Raw genomic sequence first — 18,007 nt, forward strand, 5'->3', positions numbered from 1 at the left:
CGGCCTAATAATTTTGGAGGGTGAACTTTGAAGATATTTTTGAACAAGTTCTATGTAACTTATAGGCTGAATGTTGAATTCTACAGCAAAAACGTATAATGAGCAACCTTTTTCACGTAGGCTATAAGGAACAAACTGAAATATTATGCTTATTTACTGTTTTTTGTTATTTATGTGCGATTTTAAACAATTGTGCTACTTATTTTGTGCAACCGTTTTCATTGGCAGTTTCTATAGACTATAAACAGGGTAGGTTTCGCTTTGGAGGACTGGCAACACTGCGCGTAATTGTCTATAACAGCTAGAGAATAACGGCCGTATTGTATCATTCGCATTGTTAAACTCAAAGTGGATTAGTGTGGTCAGAAATTTTTCGGCAGGTTATTCAACGATTCTTACGGTAAGTCTTGTGTTTTAATTATAATTCAATAGTGCTCTAGGTAAAAAAAAGCATGGGTGTTTGCGTAATATTCATTTTAATACGATTCACAGTGTAGTTTCAGAGTAATCAATATTTACTTACTGTGCTACCTCACAATTGTGACACTTTTGTATTACTTTTGTAACACCAGTTGTACAATTTCTGTGTCACCACAATTGTGCTACCATAATAAGGTTGAGATACACTTAGTACTAGGTATATTTGTTTAGCATTTGAGAAAGCTATCAATAATTGAGTATTGGGATCGTTTTAATTTAGAATATGCCCGTCGCACGCCGAATAGCAGACACAATAGATTTACGTTTTGAAGGTTAATACTAAAGGCTTAGTGCTTAAAGTGCTTTGAAGTTCGGTTATTTTTAACGAAGTTATTTTTATTAATTATAGGAATAGTTTGAAATATTTTTGGAATTCAGGAAGTATTTTAATTTTTTTGTCAAGTAAAAATTCTGCCAAAATACTTTGCCTATAGTGGCAAATTTAGACTGTTGGTCGTAACAAGCCGACTAATAGGCATGGAATAAGACATTTTTTCTTTTTATCTTTCAGATGACACTTACTTCGGCAGAATAGTCCAAAAGATATAGAGAACGATTAAAAAAAGATAATCCTGAAAAATTTGAAGCTTTAAAAAAAGGTATTTAGAAAGGACAAAACAATTGTACAAGACCAAGACAGCTGTTTTGACAGAAGAACAAAAAGTAGAACGAAGGAAAAAATGGAGACAATTTAATGAACTAAGAGATAGACCAAGAGCAACAAACACAGAACAGACTATTCGAAGTAACGCTTCACAAGATGATGAATATCCCATAATACAACCTGGAATCCATTGCCCGAAATATTCAAAGACGAATTGAACGAAAATTGCGGCAAGAAAATACAGAGCTTCGTAATAGCGTACTCACTTTGAAAAAAGGTTATCACAGACTTTTTAATCAAATGAGAGTACAACAGCAACGTATGGCAAAAATGGAAGAAGATTATAAAGAACTGAAAAAAAAGTTACAAATACCACCTAGCAGTGAATATGGAAATATGATTTCCGATTGCCACGTCGAAGCAATTACTCCACTAAAAAAAACTGACCACTTCATAAACTTTAAATTTTGGAGACTTATTAAACCTTTCTTTTCTTAGATTATAATTTTGTTTTAATTTCGTCTGAAAATAATTTAGATACTTATTGATGTCTATTTTTCTATTTTTAAAACTATAGGTTTCTATAACTCCTAATGTAACCTCAACTTTATTGTTTTTTGCTACCACTTTGTGCCACTATTGTGTTACACTAGTGTAAATTTCTGTGCGACTTTTGTGTCACTATCGCACAACATTTTGTGTCACTATTGTGTCATTTACGTCAATATTTTGGACTTCACCCATAGATAGCCTGGCGGCCGGCCGGTACCGCCGCAAACGCTACGTCCCGCAATTTTTAAATCTGTAATATCTTCGAAAATATTCACTTAAATCATACGGTGTAAAGGGCCATATAGATCTATATTAAACGAACAATGTATTCAAGGTATTTAATTGGTTAAGGATTAATGCTGTATTGGTTAAAATCGCATCGAAAATTAGCCATTAATTTTCGTAAAAAGTAAATGACAAAAAAATGTTATTGTGGGTTATGAGATAGACATATACCATCGCGGACTTTTCTATTAGACCTTTTCAATGTGTATAATACTTAGTACATTATTTTGATAAAACTCGTAGGGTTCAGCCTGCGTTTGCAATGTAAGCGGAAAAAATGTAATTTTTTACGACATCACTTTAGAAACCTCAAAAATAACAGTACTTCTCCACTATTTAATGGATGTTATTATACATATAAACCTTCCTCTTGAATCACTCTATCTATTAAAAAAAACCGCATCAAAATCCGTTGCGTAGTTTCAAAGATTTAAGCGTACAAAGGGACATAGGGACATAAGGACATAGGGACAGGGAAATCGACTTTGTTTTATACTATGTAGTGATTACTCTATGTCTAATACACTGGAGATTTCAGTAGGTACCTATGAACATTAACTTGTAACAAGCAAATATGACGTTGAATGACGCCTGTATGTTTTTTTATCCCTTTCACACCTAACTTGGCAAGTTGGTGTGAAAGGGATAAAAAACATACAGCGTCATTCAACGTCATATTTTCTTGTTACAAGTTAATGGTCATAGTGCAATCTCCAGTGTATTAGATACTAACCGCAGCTGTACACACTCGTCGAGAGCCTCTCGTCGAGAGCCTCGGCCGAAAAGACTCTCGTCGAGAGCATGCCTGTACACACTCGTTCTAACATTTGAACTGAAGACTTACACGAGAATGGACGTAGAAATAGCTGCTGCTATTTGTCTTTGTGCCGTGAGCTATTATAATTTTTTAAACATTTACTATAAAAAAAAAATTCTCAAACCATGGAGAAAAAGAAGATGGTGGATGATTACTATGCACCGCAGTAGAAACAGGGAAATAAATATAAAAACTTCCTGAATAGTTAATGTATTTTATTGTATTTTTAAGGAATCAATAGAAACGCTTCTTTGTTTCAGAAGTAAAATGGAAAATCAATTGGCTGAGTTGGTGGCAGAACCTTCTGGCCAATCCATACTAATATTATAAATGCGAAAGTAACTCTGTCTGTCTGTCTGTTGACTGTTACTCGATCACGCCTTAACTTGGTATAGAGATATTTTGATACCCGAGAAAGGACATAGGATAGTTTTATCCCGGAAACCTACGGGAACGGGTTTTTCTTTGAAAACGCGGGCGAAGCCGCGGGCGGAAAGCTAGTTTAAAATAAATCCATAAAAAATAAGTTCCATAAAAAAGGTTCTGTTTGATAGCACTCCAAAAACTGTAATTCTCGTTCATTAGACCACATAGTGAAACACGTGCGTTCATAAATAACGTCAGCGAGCAACTAACTGAAAGAGTGTGTACATGCTCGCTCTCGTTTTCCTCGCGAGACTCAACGAGACCCTTTGATGCCGGCTGTACACACTCGCCGAGACACACCGAGACAAGCCGAGAACGAGTATGTACATGGTGCATTCGTCTTGTCTCGCACTCTCGTGTCTCGCCTCGGCTGTCTCGGTCGCTGGTCGGTTTTTTGCGCCCGAGTCAAAGGGTCTCGTTGAGTCTCGCGAGGAAAACGAGAGCGAGCATGTACACACTCGTTCAGTTAGTTGCTCGCTGACGTTATTTATGAACGCACGTGTTTCACTATGTGGTCTAATGAACGAGAATTACAGTTTTTGGAGTGCTATCAAACAGAACCTTTTTTATGGAACTTATTTTTTATGGATTTATTTTAAACTAGCTTTCCGCCCGCGGCTTCGCCCGCGTTTTCAAAGAAAAACCCGTTCCCGTAGGTTTCCGGGATAAAACTATCCTATGTCCTTTCTCGGGTATCAAAATATCTCTATACCAAGTTAAGGCGTGATCGAGTAACAGTCAACAGACAGACAGACAGAGTTACTTTCGCATTTATAATATTAGTATGGATTGGCCAGAAGGTTCTGCCACCAACTCAGCCAATTGATTTTCCATTTTACTTCTGAAACAAAGAAGCGTTTCTATTGATTCCTTAAAAATACAATAAAATACATTAACTATTCAGGAAGTTTTTATATTTATTTCCCTGTTTCTACTGCGGTGCATAGTAATCATACACCATCTTCTTTTTCTCCATGGTTTGAGAATTTTTTTTTTTTAGTAAATGTTAAAAAAATTATAATAGCTCACGGCACAAAGACAAATAGCAGCAGCTATTTCTACGTCCATTCTCGTGTAAGTCTTCAGTTCAAATGTTAGAACGAGTGTGTACAGGCATGCTCTCGACGAGAGTCTTTTCGGAAGAGATATAAGCTTCTTGGAAGAAACATTCAAATCTGAATCCGTATATACATAGTAGTCTTTGATCTGAATCCTAGTTGCTTGCTAGTTGCAGCTGTCAGCTGTGAAGTCGATGGCATTGACAGCAAACTGACATTGACGGGTAACCTAAATTCTAAAATGATTCTAAATCATATTTATAATTTCTTGGTTCGTACCTACTTCGTTAATCCAAAGACTACTATGTATATACGGACACGTTAATCGTCTTAAATGTGATTAATAGTGTTCCATAATTCTATTTGGTAATGTGTACTCCTGAGTGAAAATATAGACGTATTAATTTAAACAGCCTTTTCAGTGCTGTTTAAATTAAATTAGGCCAAGAAAAACAAACTAAAAGTTTATTTACAATTAGTAAAAAAGTGCCGCACCATGTCCGTATATTTTGTGAAGGTAAGTTGTGGATGATTTGAAAGTCTTCTTCTCTAAAAGTTTCTATATACATAATCTAACTACTATTCACAGAAAAGAAAGAAAATTACGGCGGATCTCGATAATACCGCTCCAGTAAAGAAGATATTGGACGAACTTCCTCATAAAAACAAAGAAGCCTTTGCCTTTTACTGCAGAAATCTACTACAGATAAAAACTGATGGGTTCCACTGTTACATTCCTGGATATCCTTTAAATGGTTTTAGTGACGATTGGAATGGCCAACTTCTTTCCAACTATTTCCAGCCATTTACATATAAGTGCTTGCCTCCAAGATTCATAACAGACATCCGACATATAGACAAAACTGATCCTGTATCTGACTATATTAAAAAAAAGCAAGATTGGAAGAAATCTTTAAATACTGCAAAAATCTCAGCATGTTTGTATATTTCATCTTTTTTAAATTAAAATTAAAGACAAACTTTTTGAATCATTTATTAGTTTGTTGATTAATATATTTTGTATAATCTATCTGATCATTAAATCCAAACAGCACAAATAGTTTACGAGAAAGTTTATTGTTTCATGTTCATAGTATTTGTTCATCCGTTTTTATTATTTAATGAAGCAATAAATTATTTAATGTCTTCTTATATGTGTAATTTTTTGTTATAATATTTGTGGATGTATGTTTGAAGTTGTGACCATATTTTTACAGTGACAAGGAAAGCTAATGAAAAACTAGAAACACTCAATGAAGATGTTGTAAGATGTCCCAAATATATTGTCACAATAGCAAATTTATTAGAAAAAGATCCAGAACCATACTTCAACTTCAGATATAATTGGTATTATGCTGGATCTGGGAACATGCACCTTATAAGTTATGAGGGCAAAGATTACATACTCTCGGCTGAGTTTTTTACTGTTTGTAAGTAGAACTTTATGTTATAAATTTAATATGTACTATAAAAAAGTGAAATCAATTTGTTTTGTTGGCAGTTGGCAGCAGCAGCTTGAATAATAATCTCCTTTTTCCACAAATTGACATATTTTGATGTCATTATTTGACCAAACTTTGGGCATATTATCAAACATATCCATCAGGGTCTATAATCATTGCATATTAAATACTTATAATAAACTAGCTTACCGCCCGCGGCTTCGCCCGCTTTGTCTAAAACCTAATAAATTATATACTTAAACCTTCCTCTTGAATCAATCTATCTATCAAAAAACACATCAAAATCCGTTGCGTAGTTTTAAAGATTTAAGCATACAAAGGGATATAGGGACAGAGAAAGCGACTTTATTTTATACTATGTAGTGATATTTAATTTACTTTTATTTCAGATTTGAGAAATTTCAACAAACAAGGCATAGCTATTGAATCGGAACATGTTGCTAGCTTTGAGTGCGGTGAAGGCAACAATGTGTTTGAGATTGCTTGTTCGTCATGTCAGGACCATCTTCTAGCTTTTAGAACAAGGAATAAAGTATTCATCTGCAAACTAACATCTGAAAATGACCAAATAATTATTAAGAAAATAACAGTATTGGACTCGGACATCCCCTACACTTCCATATCATTTGATAGTTATCATACAAAAGTCTTGAATGTCAGTCTAATTGACAAACATCTGCATTTAATTAACACTGAAACTCTGTTAGGTAAAAAGATTTTATTAAAGGGCCTCATTCATAACTTTGTTGATAATTGGAATACTGTAATCGCTGCCAAAAAGGCATACTACCTACATGTATCGAAGAAGGCAATCTGTTTATATGATAAAAGAACAAATCAAATTCTAAATCCCTATACTACAGTAAGAGATACAGTTGACGAGTACAAATGTAACGACATAACCTGTGTGAAACAGTTTGACAACAGTGACTATATCTATTTTGGAACAGATCATCATTTATTTGAGTTAGACTTGCGATATTACAGGAGTTACAAAATAGAGCCAGTCCAACGTTGGACTCATGGAATGCAATTTCCTCCATTGTATTTAAATAAGTGCAATCTAGACGTGAATAGAGATCTAGTCTGTATGAGCAGCCCGTGGTGTGAGGACATGTGTGTTGTGCCCAATTATAAGAAAAGTGGCTTCGTGTATAACGCTGATGGCGGCGTGACCATACCGTACCGACCTCCGAGCATCTTGTCAGTGTTGCACCAAGCGCGGGAACAGTTGCTATGTAACGAGCTGTACACGCCGATCGATGGTAGACTAGTCACCACAATAAATGGCACAATAATGATCGAAAAAGGCGAAAATTTCGAGATTCTAATGCACAACGCTTTAGGCGATGTAACTAGACACACACTTATCCCCGATTATAATTATCCCTCAGTAGACGATGACAGTGTTCAAAAGTTATATGAATGGACCAAACCCTTTGAATTCAAGAAGATGCCATTTGACGTAACGAAGATTGCAAACATTGCGAAGGTATGGAAGAGATTACATAGAGTTCCGGATGATATCCCACTAATGAAGCAATACATAGAAATGAACTTTTTCGACGAGGATGAGATACGTAAAACTTTTGAGAATGGTGAACTCGATGTTGAGTTTAAAGAAGCGTGGCTCGATCGAGAGGCGGAAGATAACCCGACGACTATTACACTTGCTTGTGATGAGTCAAATATCAGCATAAATAAGTAAACATAAACGTAGATGTACATAAGTCTCTGATATGTAATTTAATAGCTAACTAATTAAAATTAATTTAAACGTTACGTTGTTTGTTTTAATCAATTCCTGTATGAGTTTAGTTGCGTGCGTAAATTATTTAAAAGGCTACAATATTTTTAATCATAATTATATTACTCCGCACTGCACAGACTTAGAGCTGCCACGAGAAACCATTTCTTTATCTTATTATACCTAAATCTATTCAAATTTTACTGCTATACTATCCGATCGGTATTTTATGTATCTACTATTTATTTATTATCTATATATATTATTTATTCATATCACTTTTATGTAACTATCTATTCATTTATTTTTTTATTGTATATACCTACTTACTTTTTTCTATTATATTATATGCTAATATTGTTCTCACACTATCTATAGTATTTATATTTTATGTATGGTACGGGTATAGTATGGGTCTTGGCAGAATATCAGCGTTATGGTTCTCAGAACTATGACAATGGCTGAGCCAAGACCTTTTTAGGGAACATTTCTTGTATTCATTTTTGTTTAATTTAATTTTAGATTTTAAGTGTATTTTGTTTTTTTCTTCTTTTTAACTGTCTAGTATTTAAGAATTGTAAATGTTTTCCTGAATAAATGAATAAAAAAATAAATAAATAAATAATCGGTATTGAGGTCTACATGTTTGATGGTATATTATTAATTATTATCCTACGATCTTGATATAGGCAAAAATAAAACAACACGAATCCATAAACAATCTATATTCACTAACTGACAGCACACTCGCACGCCGCTCAACACACGAACATGTTACATTTACACAATAACAATAACAAAACTTAACGGAAAATATTATATTATAACCATTGCGGTAATTAGTTAGACATAATCGAACTCTTCAAAAGATGAACCAAAATTTGTAAAGTTTACTATTTGTAATAATTATCAATGGAATCTTCCTTTCTATGATATTTTAACTGCCCTTTAAATTAGGTAGGTAATAATCCAATTTATATTGGATAATTCATAAGCCAGAACCTCTATGGGATAATTTTCAGTAGGTACTTAGGTAGATACTTATTAATGAAAATAGTTTCAAAAAAAAACTAAAAAACACGCGTAAACTCATGAAATTATTGTATTCTCACCGATCCTTCCGAGTACAAAGTTGGAACTAAATCTATCTTTTTAAAGAGGGTCAAAATCGAGTCTAAAGGAGTCGGTTACATACAAGCATACAGGTGAAGCTAATAAAAACGTGTTAAAATAAACTAATTCCTTACAATCTGAGACCGTTTACAAGCAAAGTACATATTATAATTCCAATAGAGTAGGTATATGTTTAATATAGGTACGGATTGATAGAAGGAACTTGAGTACATTCATTAAAAAAAGATAGCATCGATGTGATTTTATAATTTGGAAATTTAGGCTTTATACATACATATATATATATATAGTAACTAGCGGTCCGCCCCGGCTTCGCCCGTGGTACATGTTTACGTTTTCTCTACATAAGAACCATCCTCGTACTTCAAAGAATATAATAAAAAAAGAATTATCGAAATCGGTTCAGCCGTTCTCGAGTTATGCGCTTACCAACACATTTTGCGATTCATTTTTATATATAGTAAGTAATAAGACTATGAAATGATATCCGATAAATAAAAATCCATCAAATAATAAAGATTTTCTGTAAATAAACAATGGGCAAATGCTTTTTATTGTGCGTAATGTAATACGAGTCCATTTTTATTTAAAACTAGCGGTCCGCCCCGGCTTCGGCCGTGGTACATATTTACGTTTTCTCTAAGTACATAAAAACCATCCTCTTACTTCAAGGAATATAATAAAAAAAGAATTATCGAAATCGGTTCAGCCGTTCTCGAGTTATGCGCTTACCAACACATTTTGCGATTCATTTTTATATATAAGAAGATGTGGCAATATACATGGTGCAGAGGAGCAATACTTCTAAATGAAAAAAGGACTAGGACTTTTTTATGACAGGATAGAGAAACTAAAAAAAATACATTTCATCAATCAGCACAAATAAACAATCAGTACATATTATTCATATATTTTTGTAATATTTACAGGAAACTAGGTACTCAATAAAAATACTAAATAAAGTAAAGGTACAATACAGTGAGTTGGGTACTTCGAGGCAATTTGAACTTTAGGAACAAAAGTTTTAAAACTCATTTTTGCACGAAAATAAGTTTTCTTGATATTTCTGAAATAAAACATTCAAATGTCAGGTTTCACGGGGGTTGAGAATATCAAATTGTTATTTCAACCTGTAGTCATCCATCATAGCAATGTGATAGTTTACTTCATACTATCTCTCAATAACTCTTCTAATTCAAGCAATGACGTCACTTCGTTTAACTGAAAAGAAAAGAGATTGTGTTAGAATAATATTATTTTATTCATTTCATATTTGAAAGATATGTTTATCATACAAATATTTAAAGTTTGTTTGGTTGTTTGAACGTGCTCACAGCTCATCTCAGGAACTACTGGTCCGATTTGAAAAATTCTTTCGGTGTTAGATGGCCCATATATCGAGCAAAGTTATAGGCTATATTATATCATCACCCTAACATCAAGAGGAGTGGAGCGATGCGGGTGAAACCGCGGGGCACAGCTAGTGGTACAATAAGTATGGAATTGTGCTTTCAATCCGGCTCGAAGGATAAATTTAGTTGAAATAGCGGAATGCGGCGATCAACTGGCAGCCAGTCGCTGGCCATCAACTGGCAGCCAGTCGCTGGAGAAAAAAAAGTTTACAAAAAAATCTCCAACTACCCACCTACCGCCTAGTAAACGTCCTGAGCCAGTTGCCGGCGAGCGACTGCGCAGGCGCAGCATCTCTCTCCCGTTTCTCCGCCTCCATCTGCTCGAGCAGCTTGCGCTGGTTGTCGCGGAACGCCGCTATCGGGTCCTCGAACTGGCCGTAGTACGTGAGCACTTCGCGCACGTCGGCCACGTTCGACATTGCTATCGCTGTGTGTGAATGAATTCAGAATGAATGAATGAAAATTCTTTATTGCTTAGAAATAAATAAATACAAATTCAAAAGCACACAACACATAATATAAAACAAGCAAAAGGCGGCTTATCGCTGTATGGAGTATAGGGTTTATAATAAATGTGCCAAATCAAGTATTTCTATAGCTCATGTTATTCTGATGTGTAAAAAGCTTCATCAAAATCTGTCCAGTAGTTTTTAAAATGACAGAGTAACAAACATACATCCATCCATAAAAACTTTCGCGTTTATAATATAAGAATGATAAAATAAATAAATTTAGACAATTAATTACGGAGAAAAGCTCTTTTAGATTTTAAACATGTTACCGTAAGATTGTAAAAATCGTTAGATTATAATCGAACTCGTGGGATTAAAATTTATAATTATAATGTTTGCAAGCGATTTAACACATTATTTTTCAGACGATTTTTATGCATATATATCGCAATTATGTTCTATGCAGGAATCTAATCGATAAGATATACAGGGTGTAATCGTTAAGTGTGCACAAGCGATTATTCCGTTGCCATTGCAGATATTAAAAAAACTTTAAACTGATATCGAAAGTACTTAACCTAATGAGTAAAATGACCAAAACAAATTAAAAAAAAAAATTTTGTGTGGTTTTATGAAACCACGGTAAAAGTGAAACTTAGGCACAAAATTATCGTATTTGTACGATAATGACTCCGAACACTGCTTTATACCTACTCGACAGCCGACCGTCACGCGACATGCGCTACACAGACCAAAAAGTTTGAGACGATGTAATAAAATTTTCACTTAATTAATAAAACGAGGAATATCCAGAAATGTTACATTAAACGCTCCCATACATTTTATTTCCCATACATTTTGTATCCATAGCAGATTTTCGAAGTGACGTCCTCATTGTTCAATACAATGAGGAGCTCTATTTACAGTTTCTAAATGAACTTTCCTTCAAATTTGCGAAGTAATTAAAGCAGAAAACCGAACAAAGTAAGAAAAAGCTACAATCTTTCATATTAAAATATGTACTTGGGATATTCATATCTCATACTTAATGTATGGGAGGGTTTCATGTTAATTTTTTAGATATTTCTCGTTTTATTTTTCAAAATTAATTATGGACTATGGTCATTTTACTCATTAGGCTAAGTACTTTCGATATCAGTTTAAAGTTTTTTGATATCTGTAATAGTTACGGAATAATCGCCTGTGCACACTTAACGATTACACCCTGTATATATAATGAAGATTATAATTTCACTTCATTTATTTTCTTTACTATAATACTTGCGCTATAGATTATTTATCTCCATTTACGTAATGATATAGCAATTCAAAGAATAAACAGTTACATTAATAGATATTGAGAACATCAATAACTCACTTTGCAATAAGTTAGCTAGATCCAAAAGCGCAGTGTCATCGTCAGCGCCCTTCCACTTTTGTAAGATGAGTGCGTTTTCTGGTTGGAACTTTGTGGCTTGTTTGTTCCAGTCCACTACTATTACCTGGAAATCGTGTTTTAAATTTTAATTATTGTATTAAGTAAAAATATCTCTAATATAAATAAATAGACACACAATTATGATCAAAAATTGTCCAAAGCAAAACTCAGCGTTCGCGTCTATAACGCAGAATTGCGTATTCAAAGGACTTTGAACATTATTGCGACGAAATAAGGCGCTAATTTGTGATTGTGATTTCAGTGGTTTTAGGTTTATAGAACGTCAATGATAAAGACATATATGTATTTATTGATTAGAAAAGAATCTTAGGAAACAAAAGCCAATTTCTTAGTCTAGCTTCTTAGTAAATAATTCACAGTAAAGCCAAACGGTCATATCATAAAATATGCTGCAATTTTTTTGGAATATTAAAAATACATTCCAAGTTACAACGCAATATAAAATAAGTTTACCATGATAATAACACTCATATAACTTCTAATGAAACTAGAATTATTGCAATACTTTATCACAATAAAAAAATCAACCAACCTTTGACAAGTCCCTATTTAATCCCTCCAAGTTCTTAACATGCACGCCATCTATGAAATGTGTGGAATCTCTAAACAGTCTATAGGAAATCAGTTTATTTTCCGGATCGAGTTTATCCAAGACTGGCCATATCATGAACACATTCTCAGATGTGAATATAACCACTTCATAGTCAGAATTAGATACGGTTTGCAAGAATTGATCCACACCAGGACGTTTCTTGAATCTGAAAATTTACAGTTTTTTCACGTAAATTTTACGCATGACTGCAATTTGCGGAGAGATGTATTATAGTGCACAAATGTTCAAATAATTTCTTTTATAGTGATAAATTTATAAATTTTTGTTATTGATAATAATTAATTTAAGCTTGTAATGAGAATTAATATAAAAAAATGGCATGGCAATGGCAATGGCATTCTATGCCATATATTTGAAGAACATCGAAATTTTCAGCAAGACAACTAAAGTCCGGTCGCGGAGCAGGAAGAATTTCGTCCATTAACGTGTTATTACCTGTCACTGTCACTCCCGCGTAAATATTTATTATTTATTTTATTTATTTATTTATTTATTTTATCATAACATCAAATTACCATTACAGGCTTAACCTAATGCGGTATTGACTTACACTAAAAACTTTACACAGAAAAACTAAAACTAATAATAAAACAACTTAAACTTACGAACTAGATAGTAATCTAAGGAATAAATTAACACGATAATAATACAATAATTAATAGCTAATAATATACAAAAGAACCTTTACTAATTCACCCAATGGGCACGTAAAAATGTCCACTTTGCCATGGACGTCATTGAGAATGCGTAGTGCTCGCACGAGAGGAGACTTCGCGAGCAGCATGGTTCGCGCCTGAGGGACGTAAAGTAGCGGCGGCCTGTGACGCTTCTCAGTGTACTTGTCCGGCACACATAAAGAGAGGGATTGCAGCATTCCAGGGTTATGTGCAAATCCCCGCAATAATTAATTAAATACAGCGCAAGGGAAAATTCCTGTCGCACTCTAAGTTCATTGTACCCTACCATACCCAGTATGAATAAGGTAGGATACATTAATGGGTAAAAGGGGTATACCCCGTAAAGTTTAAAATAAAGGTGTCTAACGAATTTATTTTGAACCCGCTCTAACATGACATTATATTTTTCTTCGTGTGAAGACCAAAATATAATGGAGTTGTGCTCCATGTGGCTGCGTATTAACGCGTTGTATAGCACTTTTACAGTTGCTACATTTGTAAAGTCCCTTACGTGCCGCAGTAGAAACCCAAGATTTTTGTACGCCTTTTTGCAAATATTTGTGATGTGCTCACGAAACATCAGGTCCGGTGTGAAGTATACTCCTAGATCACGCACCTTATTCACCCGTTGAATAGGTACGGATCCAAGCGAGTAGTTGTAGTGTATACTCTTATTCGCGCGAGTGAAACTGACTACGGAGCATTTAGCTATATTGAAATGTAGCTTGTTTTGCTGACTCCAGCTGAAGATGTTTAGCAAGTCACTTTGTAGACGCTCACAGTCCGTCTCCCCGTTTATTCGGAGAAAAACTTTCAGGTCGTCGGCAAAAAGTAGGCACTGACTGTACTCCAGAACATCCGGTAAGTCGTTAATCATTAGAACGAACTCCAGAGGACCGAGATTGCTGCCTTGACTTACGCCAGACCTTGTAAAGAAGGGCTCGGACTGACTTCTATTGTAAGAAACATACTGCTGCCGGTCCTGCATATACGATGCCCAGAATTGCAAGAGCTTCGGTGTGCATCCTACTTCCGCCAACTTCCTCAATAAGACATCATTGTCGACGGTGTCAAATGCTTTTTGGAAATCCAGGTATACTACGTCTACCTGTACTCCTGCATCCACCGCCGGAACTAAGTTCGCCATAAGATTGAGTAAGTTAGTGGAAGTACTACGCGCGGGCCGAAACCCATGTTGTGCATCGCACAGCTGCCCCGATACCTGCTCGTACACCCTGTGATGTATAGCGGCCTCAAAAACCTTTGCAGGCGTTGATAGTACTGCAACAGGTCTGTAATCATGTACGCTGGTACACAATTTAGCCTTGGGCACGGGTATCACTCGCGTAGTTTTCCATAGTGTTATGGAAGTGTTATATAATGTGTCTTGCTCCGCACAGGTGCAATGACCGCCGTCCTTAATTTGTAAACCTTTACCCTGAGAGCGTAAGGTTTGTGTTTGCTTGATTGGTGTCAGGTGTTCGATTATGATTTTGTGAATTCAAAATTTATAAGAATAAACCTCAAACTCTTTATGTCCAATCAAAATCCGCCTAAGTCGAAATCGCGTGTTAGACTAACGTATTTCTGTAATATTGTATATAGTAAATTATTTTTTGAATAATAAGGTCATAAAGAAGTTTCACTTCTTATGTGTGTACACGCACACTTTTTTTTAATATAATATATCGTGGTTATTGAAAAAGTTAAAACGTAACTAACTAATAAGTATTGTATATGAATAAAGGACATTTATTTAATATGTTAGTAAAAAACATTTTCTCCTCCAAATATTATATCATGTATACTGCACTTCATTCAAAAATGTTTGTGACCACTGTCAGTAGGTAAAGAGGTCATTGTACGAAATTCTTCCTGCTCCGCGACCGGACTTTAAATGATACAAATATTACATAATATTAAGTTACAAAACTTTACCATACTATTAAACAACCGTAAGCCGTAAAAGTTTACCTCCATCCAGTCTGATAAGACCAATCAGGATGCACCAATACATCAGTGAATTCAAGCACAAGTGTGTAGGTCGGCTGGTATGGTGCTGGCAAGGGGTCTGGCAGCAGCTTCTCGCGAGAAGGCTCTTTTATCATCTGAAACAAAATATTCATATAAGGGCCGATTTTTCAATGCTTGGATAAAACTTATTCGTTGAATAATGTATAAAACTACCATTTTAAAAACGTATTCGAATTCTCCGTATTTGACAGTTTACGTGACATTTTAATATTATCATGTAATACTTTATTGGACGGATAAGTTTTATCCAAGCATTGAAAAATCAACCCTAATTAGAATTATTTCAATACAAAGTCCAAAATTTTATAAATGTAATCATAAACATATTTTAAGTAATTGAATAACAAATGCAGATACAACCAGTTACTAGTCCCATATTGTTAAAGCAGATTGTTGTAAATCAGTACCATTTTTTTTAATAAGTTATAAAACAGTTGGGACTGAAGTTCTAGCCTATGTATTAATTCTCATAAGAATTTGATATGATTACAAATTAAATTAATAAAAGACGTGTGGCACTCGGGGACTGCCGCGGTAAAGCTATTGCATGCTATGCCTTCAAGCCACACCTCCGAGCCCGTCGGAGTGGGGTGCGTGAGGTTTATTCGTTACGGAATTTCTGGATTCGGTCCCCGCGCTCAAGGCCCGCGATAGAAGCTATGCAATAGCTTAATAAAATTTAAAACACTAACAAACCTTTTCATAAAAAGTAAGTTCTTTCCATGTGCGTCTCATGTACTGCCACACAATAGGTAAATGCGAGAATTCATCAGTGAGCGGCTGCCCATCGTCCCCTCGTTTGGGCGCTCCCATCTCTACCACCATACACCCACCCATTACTGTTAGGGCTCCACCAAACACTGCGAAACTGTGGTAATTTTATTATAACTGTTTGGTGGATAATTAATAAGAATCCTTAAGTATACATTTATAAAGAATAGGAAAAATTCGATCACGAGGCGGGACTCGAACCCTTTTGTGCCATTCCGGGGCGGATTGCCTGACCAATACACCCACTCGTGACCCGCCAGAGCAATCAAATTTTTCTAATCTTTATAAATTTATTTATAAATTTAGCTCATTTGAATGCCATAAAACCAAAAATATCAATTTCAATCCTTAAGTAGTTAGTGATTGAAATTTTACACTGGGAGTAGAGAATTAATTAGATATGCTATGAAAATTATTTCATTTCACTTACAATCAAATGTAGTCAATTGATTTTGATCAATATTAATCCGTCAGTCCTCGGATCACAGACACAATAGAAAATCTATTGTGTCTCGGCCCGATCGGGCCGCTCGGTGGTCAATGGGTTAAAACTAAGATAGACAGACTTCATGAACAATGCACACAATATTATCCATACAGATTGTAGCATCATTCATAAGATGAATTTATATAAATTAATAGAGTATAGAAAAAATTCGGTCACGAGGCGGGACTCGAACCCCCATCCTTTCACGCCAATCCGGGGCGGATGCTTGATTTTTTCTATTCTTTATAAAGCATTTGAATGCCATCAAATCAAAAATATCAAATTCAAGATGAATTTACCCAATTTTCATTCTTCTCCAGCTCTTTTCATTTTCTTCTGACTTCTCTTTCTGTTCCTTTTCAAATTTCTCTTGTTCCTTCTTGACTTCTTGAGCATCTTTGGTATTTAAATTATTTTGTGGAAAGAAACGGCCGAGTATATCAACTTTTTCAGGGGCTTTGTCCTCTTTATTCTTATTACCTGTTTAAATTTTTAAATCCAAATAATTTTATTTAAATTAACACATTTTATAAATTATTGTTATGCCTATAATGTTAAAAGTCTACCAATTATTAGTTAGTAATTGTGGTAACAACATTCTTAAGACATTTAAAAACAAAAAATAGAAATTGTGAATCGTTTAACAGTTTTTATAAATTGAAAATTCGGAAAACCATGCAAAAATAATCTATATTTATAAATTAATGTTTTGATATTATTAAGTACTTAAACTACATGGAATAATAGTAACAAACAATTTTACATTCAATTCTTGAAGCAGAGAATATTTTTAATAATTGAACTAACCTAAGTTATCGGCAGAATAAAATCTCGTGGAACCAGCCGATATCAACCACAAGTTCTGCCGGCAAATATTCGTTGTTTGATACTTAGAACTTCCGCAACACACGGCTTTTGTTAAAAATAGTACTTTTCGAAGAGACATTATTCTAAATTAGATTAATCAGAATTCACATTCTCAAATGGAATGAAACAAAACAAACTGTCAGTCGTCGGAAATCAATTTCGGATGTCATTGTCATGAGGTAGGTACCACAGAGTAAGTAAGTAGGTATAGTTTGATGGTTGGTCTATGAATCACTTTGTTATTTTTCTGTGATTATAGTATTTGATTAAGTACTTAACTAATGTAGCTCAGCTTGCTCGAAGGCTGAACAATATAACTATGAAAAATAAGGTAAAAATATTTTGACAAAAACTTATGCTTTTGTAATACCTTTAAGAGTCCATATCGATTTTAGAGTGATTTTGACTTGTTTCTGTAATTCTTTAGGCGCTCGTTTAACAAAACTAAATTAGTAACAATGTGTTTTATTGTCTTAAATTAAAGATTCATTCAATATCTAAAATATGTTCGAGACAATTTATTGATATTCATTGTCCAGTTTGTTTAATAGCTAATAACCTGAGGAGTGTTTCAATTTTTTCCATGCGGTACGTTCGTGTCTTTGTAGTTTACACGGAATTTAAAAGAAGAAGTTTTCATAAAGACACTGAGACATCCTAAAATATGTT

The 18,007-nt window shown here is 34.4% G+C and overlaps 2 protein-coding genes across 3 annotated transcripts; one reads left to right on the forward strand and one right to left on the reverse strand.

Moving 5' to 3' along the window:
• Positions 1-4,439: 4,439 nt before the first annotated feature.
• Positions 4,440-7,467, forward strand: LOC149480151 (uncharacterized). Its single transcript, XM_089707135.1, has 4 exons — positions 4,440-4,739; positions 4,812-5,160; positions 5,440-5,652; positions 6,075-7,467. Exons 1-4 carry the CDS (start codon positions 4,719-4,721, stop codon positions 7,391-7,393), a joined length of 1,902 nt encoding a protein of 633 aa, XP_089563261.1. The 5' UTR covers positions 4,440-4,718; the 3' UTR covers positions 7,394-7,467.
• A 675-nt stretch (positions 7,468-8,142) lies between these two features.
• LOC149480152 (mitochondrial import inner membrane translocase subunit TIM50-C-like) lies at positions 8,143-17,488 on the reverse strand. 2 transcript variants are annotated; one of them, XM_089707269.1, is made up of 8 exons: positions 17,279-17,488; positions 16,771-16,951; positions 15,910-16,081; positions 15,154-15,287; positions 12,422-12,647; positions 11,809-11,932; positions 10,216-10,405; positions 8,143-9,787 (listed from the first exon to the last, which is right to left on the reverse strand). In XM_089707269.1, the coding sequence occupies exons 1-8, from the start codon at positions 17,415-17,417 to the stop codon at positions 9,784-9,786; spliced, it is 1,170 nt and encodes a 389-aa protein (XP_089563395.1). In that variant the 5' UTR covers positions 17,418-17,488; the 3' UTR covers positions 8,143-9,783. The 2 variants fall into 2 exon arrangements, with proteins under 2 accessions (XP_089563395.1, XP_089563394.1); XM_089707268.1 differs by having other exon boundaries at positions 10,212-10,405.
• Between the last annotated feature and the right edge of the window lie 519 nt (positions 17,489-18,007).

Source organism: Colias philodice, chromosome 19 (assembly GCF_061535455.1).
Source record: "Colias philodice isolate Cphi_HAF_F1 chromosome 19, ilColPhil1 Martin Lab GWU primary, whole genome shotgun sequence".
NCBI classification, from domain to species: Eukaryota; Metazoa; Arthropoda; class Insecta; order Lepidoptera; family Pieridae; genus Colias; species Colias philodice.

What these genes read in the sequence shown, in the direction of transcription:
- LOC149480152 (XM_089707269.1), bottom strand. Translation starts at nt 17,417, where the DNA reads ATGTCTCTTCGAAAAGTACTATTTTTAACAAAAGCCGTGTGTTGCGGA. An exon ending in TGGAGAAGAATGAAAATTGG is followed by an intron (nt 16,082 to 16,770) that starts GTAAATTCATCT and finishes AAATTACCACAG; the next exon opens with TTTCGCAGTGTTTGGTGGAG. An exon ending in TAAATAGGGACTTGTCAAAG is followed by an intron (nt 11,933 to 12,421) that starts GTTGGTTGATTT and finishes CACGATTTCCAG; the next exon opens with GTAATAGTAGTGGACTGGAA.
- LOC149480151 (XM_089707135.1), top strand. Translation starts at nt 4,719, where the DNA reads ATGTCCGTATATTTTGTGAAG. An exon ending in TACTGCAAAAATCTCAGCAT is followed by an intron (nt 5,161 to 5,439) that starts GTTTGTATATTT and finishes ATATTTTTACAG; the next exon opens with TGACAAGGAAAGCTAATGAA. An exon ending in GGCTGAGTTTTTTACTGTTT is followed by an intron (nt 5,653 to 6,074) that starts GTAAGTAGAACT and finishes CTTTTATTTCAG; the next exon opens with ATTTGAGAAATTTCAACAAA.